The 17,233-nt window shown below is 33.6% G+C and overlaps 1 protein-coding gene across 3 annotated transcripts in view; it reads left to right on the top strand.

The window, feature by feature from the left end:
* Positions 1–17,233, top strand: part of tanc1a (tetratricopeptide repeat, ankyrin repeat and coiled-coil containing 1a) — a 161,308-nt gene that overhangs the window by 105,860 nt on the left and 38,215 nt on the right. For all 3 annotated transcript variants that reach the window (XR_015493221.1, XM_087256687.1, XM_087256686.1), the window contains exons 10-12: positions 1,798–1,922; positions 6,173–6,404; positions 9,045–9,211. Coding sequence is in view for 2 of the 3 variants with exons in the window: in XM_087256687.1 (XP_087112813.1) it covers positions 1,798–1,922; positions 6,173–6,404; positions 9,045–9,211 (524 nt within the window). In the remaining variant the exon portion in view is untranslated. The remainder of the gene's footprint in view (positions 1–1,797; positions 1,923–6,172; positions 6,405–9,044; positions 9,212–17,233) is intronic.

Here is a 17,233-nt window from a genome sequence, read left to right as displayed (position 1 = left end):
GATCACAGTTCCTAGACATATTAAGCTTGTAAATAGCAACTTTTTATATTCTTTTGGTCTTAGTACATGATGTAACTACAGAAGAGTTATTCAACTTTTATTAACTTTTTAAAACTTTTATTAAAATTTTAAGTTATTAAAAATTATTAAAACTATTTTTCCTGCTTTCTTTTTGGAGACAAATATTTCTCTCGCTATCAGCTATTACCACTGTTGATATCACACCATGTCCAATTATTGGTTTATTTGGGGTCCTTTCGCCCGACCACACTTTACCCTCTCATTTTGTAGACTTTGTAGCCTTCTTAACCCTTCTGGCTAGGCGATTAATTCTTCTGAACTGGAAGAGCCCTCACCCTCCTTCTCACACTTGTTGGATAAGAAATGTTCTTTATTTTATAAAATTAGAAAAAATTAGGTACTCTCTTCACCGAACTACCACTATTTTTTATTAAATTGTGGGAACCCCTTCGCAAATATTTCCAAACTCTTCAGCTTGACCCTGCTTCTTCTGATTGAGTCCCTACCCCCTAATGCCCAGCTTTTACGGGAAACTATTTCGGGTCAACATATTGTAGACTTGTTTTTTCTTTATATAAGATTGCACTAGTGTTGTTGTTTTTTATTTATTTATCTATTTACTTTTATTATTTTATTATTATTTATTATTATTTATTCATTTTTATTGTTATTATTTGCTCAAAATACTCTTCAGTGTATTTGCTTATTGTTGTATGTTTATGTCTTTGTAAATTTTTGTAATGTTTCACAATGTATAAATAAAACATAAAAAAAACTATTTTGAATATTTTGAGCAAGATGCTATTGGTCTAAATCGATTGAATGATTTATGCTAAGCTAAGCTAAAAGTGCCACCGATAGCTGAGTGGATTCAACAATGGTAAAATTCAACTGTTGTTGTTGTGAAATGAGCCTCCTATAAAATGTTTTTAAGCTTATTCTGCTCACCAAAGCTGCATTTATGTGATCAAAAAAATATGATAAAAAGTATGAAATATTATGACAATTTAAAATGACTGTTTTCTCTTACATTTTTAGCATTATTACTCCAGTCTTAATTATAACTGTACTCAATCAATAATATTTATTCTTTTAATTATCAATATTGAATTTTTTTTTCTCTGCTTCATAGATTTGTGGAATCTGATGCCTGCTTTTTAGGATTCTTTTTATTTATATTTTAATGTTTATTTCCCAGGACTGTGCTAAGTTGCAGATTATATGAAATGCGGATATAAAACATATGCCAGAGTAGTTGGCTGTTAAATCTGCTGTGGCGACCCCTGACAATTCATGGATTGAGAGAAACTAATGAATGAATAATGTTTTTGAGGATTGTTTGACACTGAAGATTGGAGTAGTAATGCTAAAAAGGATTAAACATGGAAATGATTCAAATGATTAATGTTTAACTACATTCAATAATGCAAATATAAACTACATTCATTAATAAATAAGCTACATTCATTAATAAAAAGGTTATTTTGAACTTAGAAAAAATAATTAATAGGTTTTACTGAAAAGAATAGGTTTAATAAAAAAATAAAAATAAAATAAATAAATAAATAAATAAATAAATAAATATATATATATATATATATATATATATATATATATATATATATATATATATATATATATATATATATATATATATATATATATATATATTTGTACATTGTGTACATTTAGCACTTATAGTGACTGTTATTTATATTTATGTGCTGTAATAACTTGAATTTCTGAAATAATTTGGGAATTGTGTTTGTGTTGTAGATCGAGGGTCAGATGCTGCTCAAAGCAGTCAGCTGAACCCTGCATCACAGAGTCCCATTCGCTGCCCCTCGACCCCAGAGACACACCGGCACAGAGAGGGCGCCGTCAAACGCCTGGCTGGCAAGGTACGCACTTTAGCTCTGTTCAGGTAGTTTTCCCTTAGCAGGTTGTGTAAATCCATGTTTAGCCATGTAACAACAACCGTAATGTTTCAGGAATGACAACTGCATTTAATGTTCCACAAAATTGAAGTTATTTTTTTTATACTTTTATAATGGATATACAGTATAGGTGCCTTAAAGGGACATTTCACCCAAAAAAAAAATTACCCACTATTTACTCACCCTCATATATTTAAAAACCATATATATATATATATATATATATATATATATATATATATATATATATATATATATATATATATATATATAGGCAAGGCAAGGCAAGGCAAGTTTATTAATATAGCACATTTCATACACAATGGCAATTCAAAGTGCTTTACATAAACAAGAATAAAAGAAACAAGTAAAATAAAAACAAATAATAAAAATGCGTAAAAACAAAACAAAACATAAAAACAGGTAAGATGTAATATGAAAGAATGAAGAAGAAGAGAAAAACATGATAGTGCAATCTGTCGGACGCAGCACAGTGCTCATTCAGTAAAGGCACAGCTAAACAGATGTGTTTTCAGTCTTGATTTGAATGTGCTTAATGTTGGAGCACATCTGATCATTTCTGGAAGCTGATTCCAGCAGCGAGGGGCATAGTGGCTAAAAGCTGATTCACCCTGCTTTGACTGAACTCTTGGAACTTCTGACTTCTTGGACACTGAAGGCATCAAAACTATGAATTAACACATGTGGAATTATATACATAAAATATGTCCTATGATCTTCACCTTTTGCTTTGATTACTGCTTTTCACACTCTTGGCATTCTTTTGATGAGCTTCTAGAGGTAGTCACCTGAAATGGTGTAATATATATATATATATATAGTTACTAGTTACTTCTCAAAAATAGTAACTGGGTCAGTAACTGAGTTACATTATTATAAAATTAACTAATTACCATGAAAAGTAACTATTGCGTTACTTTAAAACAATCTACTGTCAAATGACTCTAAAATAAATATAAAGCTTTGTACAGTAGTACACACTATTTTAATGTTGTTCTGGGACAATGTGAGAGTAAACCATCAAATTCAACATATCCTTATATTATTATTACTATAGTTGTACAATGAAACACAATAGATGGTTTAGAACATATAGAAACTGTATTACTGGTTTTGATATTATTTTGTTAATTCTGTGTTTGCAGTGGAAAAACAAAGTTTTTGTTGCGTTGATGCTGTGGCTTCGCATCCTCTTTTGGTAGCAGAGCTCATATCATCACCTGTATTCTTAGCCACTAATTTCATGATGATGTCAAGTGCTTCATTAGATTAGACTTATTACCAACACAAATAGACTCTTTTTTTCCTGGGCATAAGTTGCATTAAACAAACATTCTTGCCTTTCATTTCAACGAGGGAAAATTAGTGTTTTTAAAGTTTGGTTCTATTGGCTGGCTGAGAGAGACACTGCTCGCATGAAAACCACTTTGGTGTCCTCAATTATAGTAACATGCATTTTATTGTCTGTAACAGTAACAACGTTGTAACAGGGGAAACGTCATTGGATTGATTACTCGTTACTGACAAACGAGTAAACCCATTTTTATAGTGCAGTTATGTCCATCACTGATGCCATGAAAGTCATTTTTTTTTTGTATATCTTTGTGTTCAACAGAACAAAAAGCTCTAACCGAATTTGCACCAGTCATGGTTGAGTAAATGATGGCAGATCTTTCATTTTTGGGTGATCTATACCTTTAGTTTGCTGTAGATGCTGGACTTATCTGACATCTGGACCTTAATCAATTACCTTCCTCAATTATTGCACATGCAATTCTTGTTTTATCAATGGGTTTTGTGCCACGCATTCAGAACACCTCAACTTTAATAGCGCCCACTGCCAAACAATTTTTTTAGATCAAGTCATTTTAAAACTAGACGCCCTTTAAAATTGTTTGCAGCCAAATAAAGAGATTCCACTGAGCAGCTTTTCTGTATTTATAAATACACAGGAAGTTTTATGTGATGTTTTAGATGTGTCATTCCATGACAGAGACAAACTCTACATTTGCCACATGCATATTCAACACTTGCCAGTGTGTGTGCGTGTGTTTTCCATTTACATCTGGACCCGAACCTTCTCTGTTAAATCTTCAAGTCACATCTTTTTAATCAGCCATCTGTCAGTAGAAAGTCGTTTCAGGCCACAATTTCATTCTCACTTCTGTTCAAAAGCCTGGTTTCTTCAGTGTTTTAGAACGATTTGGGACTCATGATATTCAAACAAACCATAAAGGGGTTATATCATGAGGAATCATATTTTCCTTGATCTTTGAGATAAAAGAGCTCTGCGAGTTTTGAAAACCTGCAGTGCTGTAACTTTCAAAACCAAAACTTTCCTGCCCAAAGGAAGAACACACAATGAAGCTTTAAAAAAAAAAAGACACATTCTGTACCACCTGTGCTTTCTGCAAACATAACTTATCAACACATCTGCTGTATATAATTCTTTAAAAGTACACATTTAAATAGTGAGCATATTCTCCTTTTGGAATAAGGGATGAATAGCAACAAGCCCACATTTAAACAGTGGCTGTCATAAAAACTTGCCTTTTTTCCAAACATGGCAAGGACTGTTTAATAAATGAGACATCAGTAACAATTAAAATGTAGTATAAATATTTTTCTCTTTAGATTTTGTTGTTAACTAATGAGTTTTTGATACTAAGTCTATATTCAGAGGTATATATTGAGTGTTATGTGTTTGTCACTGACGTCATTCCGCTGTTGAATTTCGCAGATTGCATGAGAAGAAATTAATTTCAATTAGTTGTATTGTTTGTTTTAACATAATTTACAACGTTCATTCATGTTTTTTGAAGTGATGGGGTTAATGGGATTAATTACGTCCAAAATTAAACGTGTTTCACGTAATATATGTGTGTGTACTATGTATATTTTTTATGTTTGTTATGTATATTTCTATGTATATTTTTTAATATACACAAACATTCTTATATTTGAGAAAATGTTTATTTATATTTTATATCTGATTATATTTATAGTTGAAATCAGAATTTTAAACCCCCCTGAATTATCAGCCACCGTTAATTTATTCCCTATTTCTGTTTAACAGAGAGACAATTTTTTCAACACTTTTACGAACATAATAGTTTTAATAACTCATTTCTAATAACTGATGTATTTTATCTTTGCCATGATGACAGTAAATAATATTTAACTAACTATGTTAATTAGGTTATCTAGGCAGGTTAGGGCAATTACACATTGTTCTGTAGACTATCAAATTTATTAATCTATTATCGGGCTAATAATTTTGACCTTAAAATAATTTTTTTTTTAAATCCAAAACTGCTTTTATTCTAGCCGAAATAAAACAAATAAGACTTTCTCCAGAAGAAAAAATATTATCAGACATACTGTGGAAATGTCCCTGCTCTGTTAAACATCATTTGGGAAATATTTATAAAAAAAAATTAAAAAAAAATAAAAAGGGAGCTAATAAGTCTGACTTCAACTGTAATTTGTGTATGTTTTCTGAAGAAAAACTGGCTTTTTAAATAAAGGAAACAGTAAAAAACAAACAAAAACTGATTTTAATGGCAATATGTCATTGCTTCCTGGAAAAATACATTTCTCTGTAAAAATTCTTGGTGTTTTTTTGTACACTGAGCTTAAATTTTAGCGCCAAATTAATATGGTTGTGAATACTTATGTACATGTGATTTTTCAGGTTTTTTATTTTTTATAAATTTCCAACAATTTCAAAAAATCTTTTTTCACATTGTCATTATGGGGTATTGTGCGTAGAATTTTGAGGAAATAAATTATTTTAATCCATTTTGCATCCATTTCGGATGCACTGTACATTTAAAATAATAAGCAGTATTGGTATCTGTATCGTTAAAATTGTAACAGAAAGTATTGGTACCATTGGTATATATATATATATATATATATATATATATACATATATATATATATATATATATATATATATATATATATATATATAAAATAACGTGGTGTCGCTCATCCCTACCACTGGTGCTAGTTGTATCTACAATATATCTACAGTAGGTTTCCAATGCTTTTGGGAAATGGAGCCAAGAACTGTCAGGATATTTATTCACTTTCAAATGCATTTGGTTTGTAAATAATGATAGAAATCAAACTAATCAGCCACTATAAACAACTCTCTAAAACTCTTAATCTTCTCCTCTCTGTTGTAGGTGGTGGCGTATCACTACTGTCAGGCTGATAACACATACACATGCCTGGTCCCTGAGTTTGTGCACAGTGTGTCTGCATTACTGTGCAGAGCTCCTCTTCTCAATGCATATCGAGAGCTGTTACTCAGAGAAACACACTTGCAGAGTCTGCTCAGCTTACGCTCCTGCGTCCAGGACCCTGCAGCCGCTTTCCGAAAGGGAGTCCTGGAGCCTCTCACACTTCTGCGCAAAGGTGAGATGCATCGCATGCTGCTGTCATTAATCACATCATCAAATAAAAACTAAATATGTTTGCTCAGGGGTAATGGGGGGGAGAAGAGCGCTCTTGCCTCATTTAATCTGGCCCTGTATGGATGTGAACAGATGGTCCTCAGAAACGGCTTGGATCACAAGGAACGACAGATGAAGGACTTAACAGGAATTTTGGAGAATGAGGCTTGGGCAAATTTCGAGTATGGAAATGAAGATGGAGCTGACGCTCTGAACTCTTGATACAAAAAAAACAACAACAGAAAATAAGTGTTTTTGGTTTGTAACATCAGATTAAAGATAAAATAATGAGAGGGAAAACAGATTTTACATATGTTTATGTCAACATAACTCGATGACATCTGTACATAGGGCTGTGCGATTCAGTGAAAATATTTAATTACTTTTTTTTTTTTTGATATTGTGATCACGATTCGATTTGCAATTCAGTTTTTTAGTTCAATCACACCTTATTTAGCCACCTGTTGTGCTTTTTGGGAGCTGGTTGTTGTATTTCCTCGTGTTGTGACTACAATTCAGCGACAGCTCTTACAAATGACCTGCTTTTGTTTGGTGTCTGTGACTTTGAAACGAAATATTCCCAAATGACCAACATGCCGTTTTTCTTTGATATAATTTATCTTTTAATGCTTTCAAAGCAGCAGACGCCATCATCACACTTGTCTGCGCTTTCCTGTTTGTTTTTTGATTGTGGGTTTTCCGCATAGTTCTGTTGCACTGTTCTGTCACACACAGACGGCGTAATTAATGATGTATATCAATATAATAATATACATTAGCTAATCAATATAAATATATATCATTTAATCGCAACGTTTCAAATCGTGATTGCCATTCAATTTCGATTACTTGCACAGCCCTACATTTCACAAGGGCAAATTATCTTTTTTCTAATTCTATGATTTATCACAGATCATAATAAATGTATTTTTCTTTATTTTTTATTAAAACAAATACGTTGTGGTTTTTTAAACCATTCTTATTTTGAACAAATCCCATACTCAAGGAGCCAGCTCTTTTGTGAAACGTTGTTTTTTAATCTTTTTTTTTTTTTTTTGAAGAAAAGCAATACACAAATAAAAAAATGCATTAAACATAGATGTTGCGTTTTTGAAAAGGGCACTATGTATACTGCAGGCTAACTATGTACAGTGTTCAATGTAAACGAGTACACCTCATTTTGAAAATGAAGATTTTTATCTATTTTTGTGAATGTTCAACTACCCCGCCAAAAAAAAAATGGATTGCATTTCTTAATTTTTAATGCCGCTAGTTAACACACTCAATGCATTTTTTCATTACATCCCATAATTTCATATACTATAAAAAAAATCTGAAAATATAAAGACCATTTTATTTAAAAAAGCATGCCATAAAATATTTCAGATTCCCATTTAACATATATTCTTCTTTTATTTATTTATTTTTTTACAATAAAACTAAATTTAAGTGTTGTAGTGCTACAGGATTAAGTTTGTTTGACTTTTTATTTATTTATTTTTTGTAAACAAACAATGCTGTTTGTAAGCCATTATTTAAAGCAGTCATTCTTTAAATGACTTTAACTGTCATTCTTTAAAACAGTAAAAAACATGGTCAACTATTTGGTAGAGGGGCAGTCAAAGCGATATAGGTAATATATTTTGGTGCATTTGAAAAAAAACTGATTTATTAAATGTATATATTTGTTTAAATAGTATTTTAGGCATCAAACAATTTTAGAAATAGAACGTCATCTACAGTATAATCAAACACTATTTAATTCTAAATAATGATCTCAGTGTTGTATAAGTACTTTCTTATTGCAGTAATAATAATAAATACGGCGGGCTTGAATGGCAAATGTTACTTCAGAATATGTGGAGATGCTTTTAAGGGTATCCTTGACTTTCTCTCTCCATTTTCCAGTCAAAAGAATCTTTGAAAAATAAGTGTTGGCCGTGTTTCAGTTTCCTTGATTCACAGCCAAATTTCATTCAGTATTTTTCTATTTTGGTATTAGATGCACTTATTCTGTGATAAAATCAAATGGTTGTGGATAAAGCCCTACTTTTGCTTTTTAAAATGTACAGTTTATTTTCAAAACCCTAAATTTAACTACAGATTGTGACATTAAAGGAATACTTTACCTTAAAAGTATTATAATGCCATTATTATCAGCCGCATGCTGTTCCAACACCACTTACTTTCTTTTGTAGCAGTAAGTGTAGCAGGTGTTAGGCAGAAGGCTTAATCTGCTTTTCACAATAAAAGTAAACTTGTTTTGGGGCTTAAATATGACACATTTTTCATTTTTATGTGAAAAAATAAGATATTTATTTGTCAAGTGGTAAAAACTGTGAGTTTCTCTACACACTGCTGGGACTTTTTCCTACTCAACATATGGTGGAAGAAAGAAGCTTGCGGGGTTTCATTGTGCTGAGTTTTTTAAAAGCACCTATAGTACACATTTGGGATTGAACATTGTTCCTGTTATTTTTTTTTTTTTCTAAACAAAAACCGAAACACCCACGTTATGCCAGGACACAAACTCTAAAGAGAGTCTGGACCACATTTGACTTAAAGTACGTCTTTAACATGTTGTTTGTGTTTTGTTGTGCAGAGCGGAAGATTCCTGAGGAGGATTACATCATCCTTGTGGATGGACTAAATGAGGCAGAGTTCCACAAACCAGATTATGGAGACACCATCGCCTCCTTCGTCACCAAAATCATCTCCAAATTTCCTGTTTGGCTCAAGCTGATTGTGACTGTCCGGGCCAACCTGGTGGTAATGTTTATTTAGATAACTATTATTGTTATTATTATTAGTTTTTGCACCCTTAAACTATACCCTAAATAAGTCACTAATATATACCTCAAGGGATTTTAAAACATGTACTATTATTACATTCCTTTCAGGGGTAGGTTTAGGGTTGAGGTGGGGTAGGTGTTAAACAGAATTTCAAAGGTAATTTAATAAATAATATGAATAATACTCTGTATAATTACTGTTTTACATTACTGTACAATAGAATACAGCTAATTGGTAATGTGATTGGTAATGTGTTTGTGTGGGTTTACTCAGGGTGCTTCGATTTCCCCCACTGTCCGAAGACACGAGGTATAGGTGAATTGAATAAACTAAATTGGCCGTAGTGTATGTGTGTGAATATGTGTGTATGGATGACACCCAGTACTGGGTTGCAGCTGGAAGGGCATCCGCTGTGTGAAATACATGCTGGATAAGTTGGCGGTTCATTGCGTTGTGGCGGCCCCTGAATAAAGGGACTAAGTTGAAGGAAAATGAACGAAGGAATGAACTTCTGGTCGTAGCTGTATCCCTTTCTAGCAACAATCATGCTCAAACTCAGTCCTGGAAATCCGATCTGATCCATACTTTAGCTTACACTTGCTTCATTTTACACCTACGAGAATCTTTCTAGCATACCAAAGCCTATTGAAAACAAGCCTGAATAATTAGCCTGGCATAACAGCTAAAGCTAACGTTGCTTCTGTGTCATTATGCAGAGAAGGAAACTAAAAGCAGCTATCTGATTGGCTTCATGATTGGCTTGTCATGCTTCACATGACAAGTTAGCTTTATGGGTTTTGCAATGGTAGGTAATACAGCCATTTTCATCTCCCCCTTAGTATGAGTCTGTGTCCGAAAACACATACTTTGATGCTATATAGCAGGGGGCTCAAACCTGTTCCTGGAGATCTACCTTTAGTTCAGCTCCAACCCTGATCAAACACACCTGAACCAATTAATCAGATCCTGAACAGCACTGGATAATTACAGGCAGGTGTGTTTGATAAGGGTGGCAACTGAAATCTGCAGGAAGGTAGATCTCCAGGACCAGGGTTGAGCACCCCTGCTATATAGTATGAAACTGCTAGCTCTCTGCAACTCTCACATGGTCGCCTACTGAAGGTAAGCAGAGCTGCGCCCTTTAGGTACTTGGAAGGGAGACCACATGGGAAAGCTAGGAAGTGGTGTTAGTGAAACCAGCAAGGGATGCTCAACTTGTGGTCTTTGTGGGTCCTTACGCCTCTGTATAGTGAAGAGGATATTGATGGGGGTTCTACGCTGCTCCTATATAAGCCTTTACTTGCCACGCAACTGACGTTGGTTCCATTCATACTACTTGCATTCATACTATATAGAAAATGCTTATCTAATGGTCGTGTAGTAAATTCAAATGTAATACATACTCAAGTAGTAATGGAACTAAACTCTCTGGGACGCCCGCCATACAAAACACGAGTTTGGATACCCGTGCTTCAAGCCAAAAGTGAATAACTTGCAATAAGTACATAAGCCTTCACTTGTCCTAAAATTATAATAGTATAAACCCAGACCATTTGGTTGGTTTTATAAAAAGCTATCTTGTTGAGTGTCCTGATGTGTCTTTAGTAATATGGTAATTTTTGGATGCTGGTCAGTGGCTAGTATGTTTTGTGTGTGTAATCCATGTCTGATCAGAGCTGGACTCTGGCCTGTATGAACCGAGCTTATGTAAGAGGGGATAAGAGCTGTGATGCAACATCGCAGATGCTACGCGTGTCCCTATACTCTTTCCACACACGTACGCCGTCTCTTTCTCTCTCGCTCACTACTTCTCAGAGCAGTGACCCAAAAGTGCCAGACAACCCACACAGGCAGGCTGCCGGTGTTTATTCGACAACATTAATTCTGAAGTTGTTTTAAACGTGAAAACATTTGTCATGTTTTGCATACAGATGATGCGCAGTAAGATGAAAACGAACAGACTTCTTTCTTTCGGTCCTTGTAGTATTCATTAATTTTCCCTCTTGTAGTCATCAAGAGCTCCCTGTTGTCAGAAGTCACAGTACAAAACCGTAATCTGAATGAAATTGTAATTATTCAAGAAATAGGGGTTTCTTGGGGAAGGCTGGTGGTCGTTACTCTTGTGCTGTAGTGCAGAACAGCGGCTTTAAGTGAAGGTTCATCCTTTAAAATCCCAGCCTTTTTTCTTTTTTAATTGGATGTCTTTCCATTAAGCAGGCGGAAAGCTCTGTCGCTTTTTAATGCGAACTGTATCTCAGTTATGCAGGAATTTGGTTGAAAATGCCCATTTTGTGAAGTTTTGTCCTCTTGGATTTGCAGTCATGTGCTCCAAGTAACATGTAGGAAGAAATAAACGAGAGGACCCCTCTTGACTGTCTAAGATTTTGTGTCAAGTTTCTTAATATATCGGAAATGTTTTATTCTGAAGTTGATTACAGATTATAGTTAAATAAATGTTGTTTCATTGTGAAGTGCACTACCTGACAAAAGTCTTGTCGTCCATTCCAGTTGTAAGAGTAACAAATAATAACTTGACTTCTAGTTGAACATTTAGAAAAGTGTCAGAAGGTAGATTTTTCTGATGAATCATCTGTTGAACTTCATCTCAATCATCATAAATACTACAGAAGACCTATTGAAACCTGCTTAGGCCCAAAATTCTCACAGAAATCAAGTTTGGTAAAAGAAAAATCATGGTTTGGGGTTACATTCAACATGGGGGCGTGCGAGTGATCTGCAGAGTGGATAACAGCCTGAGGTACCAAGACATCTGTGTTGCTTGTTACATTATAAACCACAGGAGAGGGCAAATTCTTCAGCAGGATAGCACTCCTTTTTATACTTCAGCCTCCACATCAAAGTTCCTGAAAACAAAGAAGGTCAAGGTTCTTTAGGATTGGCCAGCCTAGTCACCAGACATGAACATTATTGAGCATGTCTGGGGTAAGATGGAGGAGGAGGCATTGAACATGAATCTAAAGAATCTTGATGAACTCTGGGAGTCCTGCAAGAACGCTTTCTTTGCCATTCCAGATGACTTATTAATTAGTTATTTGAGTCACTGCAGAGATGTATGGATGCAGTCCTCCAAGCTCATTAAAGTCAGACTCAATATTCATTATTTTTCCACTGCTCCATGACTTTATATTCTATACTGTACATTATTTCTGTTAAGTGACAAGACTTATGTCTAAGCAAAGTCAGACCTTAAATTAAATAATTAATTAATAAAAAAATAAATAATTAAAAATTAAAGCATAATCATATTTTATTTAGCTAAAATAAGGGTAATCTAGAGGCCTTTCATATAAGCCACTTCTGATACTAAATGATCAACTAAAAGTCAAGTTATTATTTGTTGTTCCTAAAACTTTGATAGGCGACAAGACTGACAAGTTGGGTAGTGTATTATGTGAAGCAACTTCCCAAAAATAATAATATTTGAAAATAATAATATTTGAAATATTTGGTGGCATTTAGATTGCTTCATTAGAAAATGTGTTTTATTTAATTGTCATAGTTGTGAAATGCCATGTGAAGCAACTCCACAGTATAGTAACAATATTTGTAATATTTAGTGACATTTTGAATTTTTTCTTTAAAAAAATGTGCATTTAATTATTTATTTATTTATTTATTTATTTAGTGAAAAAGCATGTATGGCAACTCAACAAACATGATAACTTGTTTTACAATAATTTATTAAATGTATAATTTTTTTTCTTGGAAAAATATGAATTTCATTTATTTTTTAGTTAAATTGTGAAATGCCATGTGGAGCAACTCGGCAAAATATTAACAATATTTGTAATATTTTGAGACATTTACTTTTTTCCTTATTTTATATGTGTTTTGTATTTTTATTTGGTTAGCGAGTTCATTTGTGACATTTTATACAGAGCAACTTCCTAAAACAATTGAAATTTAGAAAAAAATGTGTATTTAATTATTCTGTATTTTATATTAAATATCTTTATTATATAATTGTATTTAATAAATGTTAGATATGTTGTTAAATGTCATGTGGAGCAATTTCCCAAAATAATAACAATATTTGTAATATTTCAAGACATTTAATATCGTTTTACTGGTATTTAACAAGACCATACATTTGTATTATATACACAAAAAAAAATTGTTTTGCTGTTTGTTCAAACAACTTATTTAAAACGAATGGTTTTAAGGGCAACTTAGTTGTTTTATGTTCAATCCACAGCCTGTCTTCGTTTTCCTATTTTACTGCTATCCCTTCAAAACATAACAGAAACAACTCCTCTGAAAAAAAGAGAAAATAAATCAAATAAATTAAGCTCAGTTACAAAAAATGAGTAAACGAGTAAAAATAAACTGTTTAAATAGATGAAAAGTTCCCTCTAAGGAGTCAATATTCCCTCTTTCCAGTAGTTTACTGTGTATTAAAACTGATATCAAAAGAACAGTGTAAGCCTTTGATATACTCTAAAACAGGATTTCAGGTCTTGTAAAAAGACTTGAGAGATCCTGCAAGTAAACATCTTAACTTCTCAAGTTTATGCAGCTAGAGATTTCAAGTTCACTTTCTCTGAAATGCCAAAAAGGTCTGTCAAGGGGGTTAGGGATTAGATTTATGATAAAAGCTTTTTAAGTGTATCACAAACACTGGACCAGAAATTTGTCAGCTGTGGGGGCAACTCCAGAACATATGGATATGGTTAGGAGGAGACGGTATGCAGCAATGACGGGCATCACTTCTAGCAGGAAAGGTTTTTACTAATTTGGCATTAATCAAGTGAAATCTGTGGAGCAGCCTTACATTGCATTGCATGTTCACCATCTTTAAATGTATTATTTCTTTTATAAATGAGTTTTTTCTTCTGTTGAACACAAATGAAAATATTTTAAAGAAAGCTGGAAATGTGTTACCATTAACTTTCATAGTATTTGTTTTTTCCTACTATGGGTGTCAATGGTTACAGGTTTCTAGCTTTTAAAAAATATATTAACAGTCCAGTGAAGTGCTTTTGAAATGTGCTGTTTTTTATTAGTTGTTTAATGTAATCTGAACTGAATAACGAAAAGAGGGCAGGACATAGAGTATCTCCTCCCCTTTTAAAAAAGCAGCCAACAGCTTTTTGTTTTTCTCACTGCTCTGCCAGTGAGAGTGGTTGAGCTCAAGCGCATCAAATGAGAAGCAAATGAGAAGCCTCTTGAAGGGGGCGGGGCATGTCAGACACTAGGGAGCATTTGATTGGTCAAGATTTAATGAGAAGCTAAAGCATATAAAAAAGTTGATCCATTTAGGCGGAAGTGACAAACTGCAAGCTCTACATGTTTCTATCAATGTTATGTCTTCTATATGCGAATTTCGTCATTGTTTTGTACCACACTGGCTTATAGATATCCATGAAGTCAAACATACTTATACTAACATCTAAAAAAACATGATTTTAATTTCACTGGACCTTTAAATTTGAGTAAATAGTTAGTATGTGAGTAAATTTGAAATTTTTAGGTGAACTGTCCTTTTAACAAACCAGTAGTAATGTACCCTGTTTTTAATGTTATAAAAGTACTCTCAAGCAAAGGAGTTGGAGCCTGTGAAACTAATCTAAAGATTATAGGAGGAGTGGACTATCATTTTGCCAAAATTCTCTGAGAGAAACAATGGGGTCTACATTTAGTGTACTTATTAAATCATAAACAGCTGATTTTAGATGTTTCTGGTCCAACATTTTTTTTAAAATGCTCAAGAAGGCATTGATACGGGATGTCACTCTATAGTGTTAAATAAGCTGGGGAAATGGCTTGGTATTACTGGCATTGTGCTCAACTGGTTTAAATCTTATTTTTTGGATCGTATGCTATTAGTGGTCATGGGAAATAATCAATCTGATTTCAGATGGGTCTGCCGTGGTGTCTCTCAGGGGTCGGTCTTAGGTCCCATACTTTTTAGCATTTATATGCTTCCACTGGGGCATATCATCAGCAAATATGGACTGGCATACCACTTTTATGCTGATGATACCCAAATTTATATCAGCTCAAAATCCAATCTGTCTGTTACTGCCTCAATCCACTTAGAGTGTGTGCAGGAAATTAAAATGTGGATTCACCACATTTTCTAAAATTGAATTGTTCTATAACAGAGGTACTCCTTATTGGCACACCAGCAGCCACTCTCAAAGATAGCGAGTTTAAATTGTATTTGGATAATACTGTCCATCTACCAAAGCACGTAACCTTGGTGTGATTTTTTTTTTTTTGACTCTCATCTATCACTAGACTCACACATCAAGAGCATTACAAAATATGCTTTTCATCATCTGAGGAATACTGCAAAAATTAGGTCTTACCTCACTCAACCAGATGCTAAAAGACTCATTCATGCATTTGTCACTTCCAGGATTGACTACTGTAATGCACTCTTTGTTGGTTTACCTGCTAAACTAATCTAACGGCTGCAGTACATTCGAAACTCAGCAGCATGCATTCTCACAGGCGCTCCACCACGGCAGCACATTACTGATGTGCTTTATAGCTTGCATTGGCTCCCAGTTCGGTCCCGTATCATTTTTAAAATGCTCACACTTGCATATAAACCTCTACATGGCACCGCTTCTGCCTATATCTGTTACATTGTCTCTCAGTACACACCTTCTCGTTCCCTGCGGCCTGCTGATACTCTCACCCTTCAACAGCCACCCTGTAGACTAAAATCAATGGGGTAGAGAGCCTTTTCTGTTGCTGCACCTAGGTTATGGAATGCTGTTCCTTATTCTATAAGAAATGCTTGATTATTCTGTTTATATTTTAGAAGTTGTTTTTTATGTATACTTGTATTTTATTGCATGTTTGATTTCTCTGTTATTGTAGCGCTTTGGGTCTTAGAAAAGCACATTATTAATAAAATGAAAAGTAGGGAAACAACTTGCTAACAAAGTGTCTGAACAATTAAAATCACATTTAAAATCTTGTATAATATACATTTTTATTTATTTGTTTATTAGTGAGTTAAAGAGCCCCTATTTTACATTATAAAAGGTCATATTTTGGTTTTGAAGGTTTCCAACAACAGGCAAATATGCATGCAAGGTCAGAAAACTATTTCATTGTCTTATAATATGCATTTGCTTTTACCTACTGTATATATCCCAACGACTTCCATTTGATTTATTCAGCGATTCATTTACTCCCAAACCCTCTCCTTAGTGTGAGGCTAATCTGTGGTGATTCGTCCGATGACCCAGTCTGTTGTGATTGGTCGACTGTGTTCAGCGCGAGAAACAGAGAGATAATATGGACGCAATATGTGAATAGCCCCATATCGATTTAACCTGAGAGAGCCCTGATCTATAAAAGATGAGTGATTACAAGCTGTGCAGAGCAATTACAAGTTACAACTTACAATTAAAAACAGTACACATTTTGCAAACTATACGAAACGAGGCAACCATTTTAATCACACTTACATGTTGTGATCCGGAGGAAAAAGAAGCTGGTTCATATGAGCTGTAACAGTTACTGACAAAGTCCCTGTCAAAGTCTGACAAAGTTCCATAAATAATACTGGTCTCCATTGCTCCCTCCTTTAATAGCAAACAGCTGTTGAATCCCAAGTTGCAGGGTGGGTTATTTTATCAAAAATCTAAAAAACAAATGACAGGAATAAACAGCACCAGTTGGCTATAATGTGGTATTGTTGTGAAAATAAACCTAAATTCTCTATTCCTTGCAGCCAAATTTCCATCTGTCAGGAATCATATTCTTCATGTCATGATCAGTCCCATGATCCCTCGTGCTCCACTAGTGTCTGAAAGGAAAGGCACGTTCGTGTTTTACCAGATCCAGTGCTAGATATCTGGTTATGTACCGTATCGACGTTATATATATATATATATATATATATATATACATATATATATATATATATATATATATATATATATATATATATATATATATATATATATATATACGATTATTCATTTATTTTAATTATTTTAGTAATAAATTTAATTT

This window comes from Danio rerio, chromosome 6, assembly GCF_052040795.2.
Source record: "Danio rerio strain M-AB ecotype USA chromosome 6, GRCz13ab, whole genome shotgun sequence".
NCBI classification, from domain to species: Eukaryota; Metazoa; Chordata; class Actinopteri; order Cypriniformes; family Danionidae; genus Danio; species Danio rerio.
This window is presented reverse-complemented; position numbering and strand designations above follow the sequence as displayed.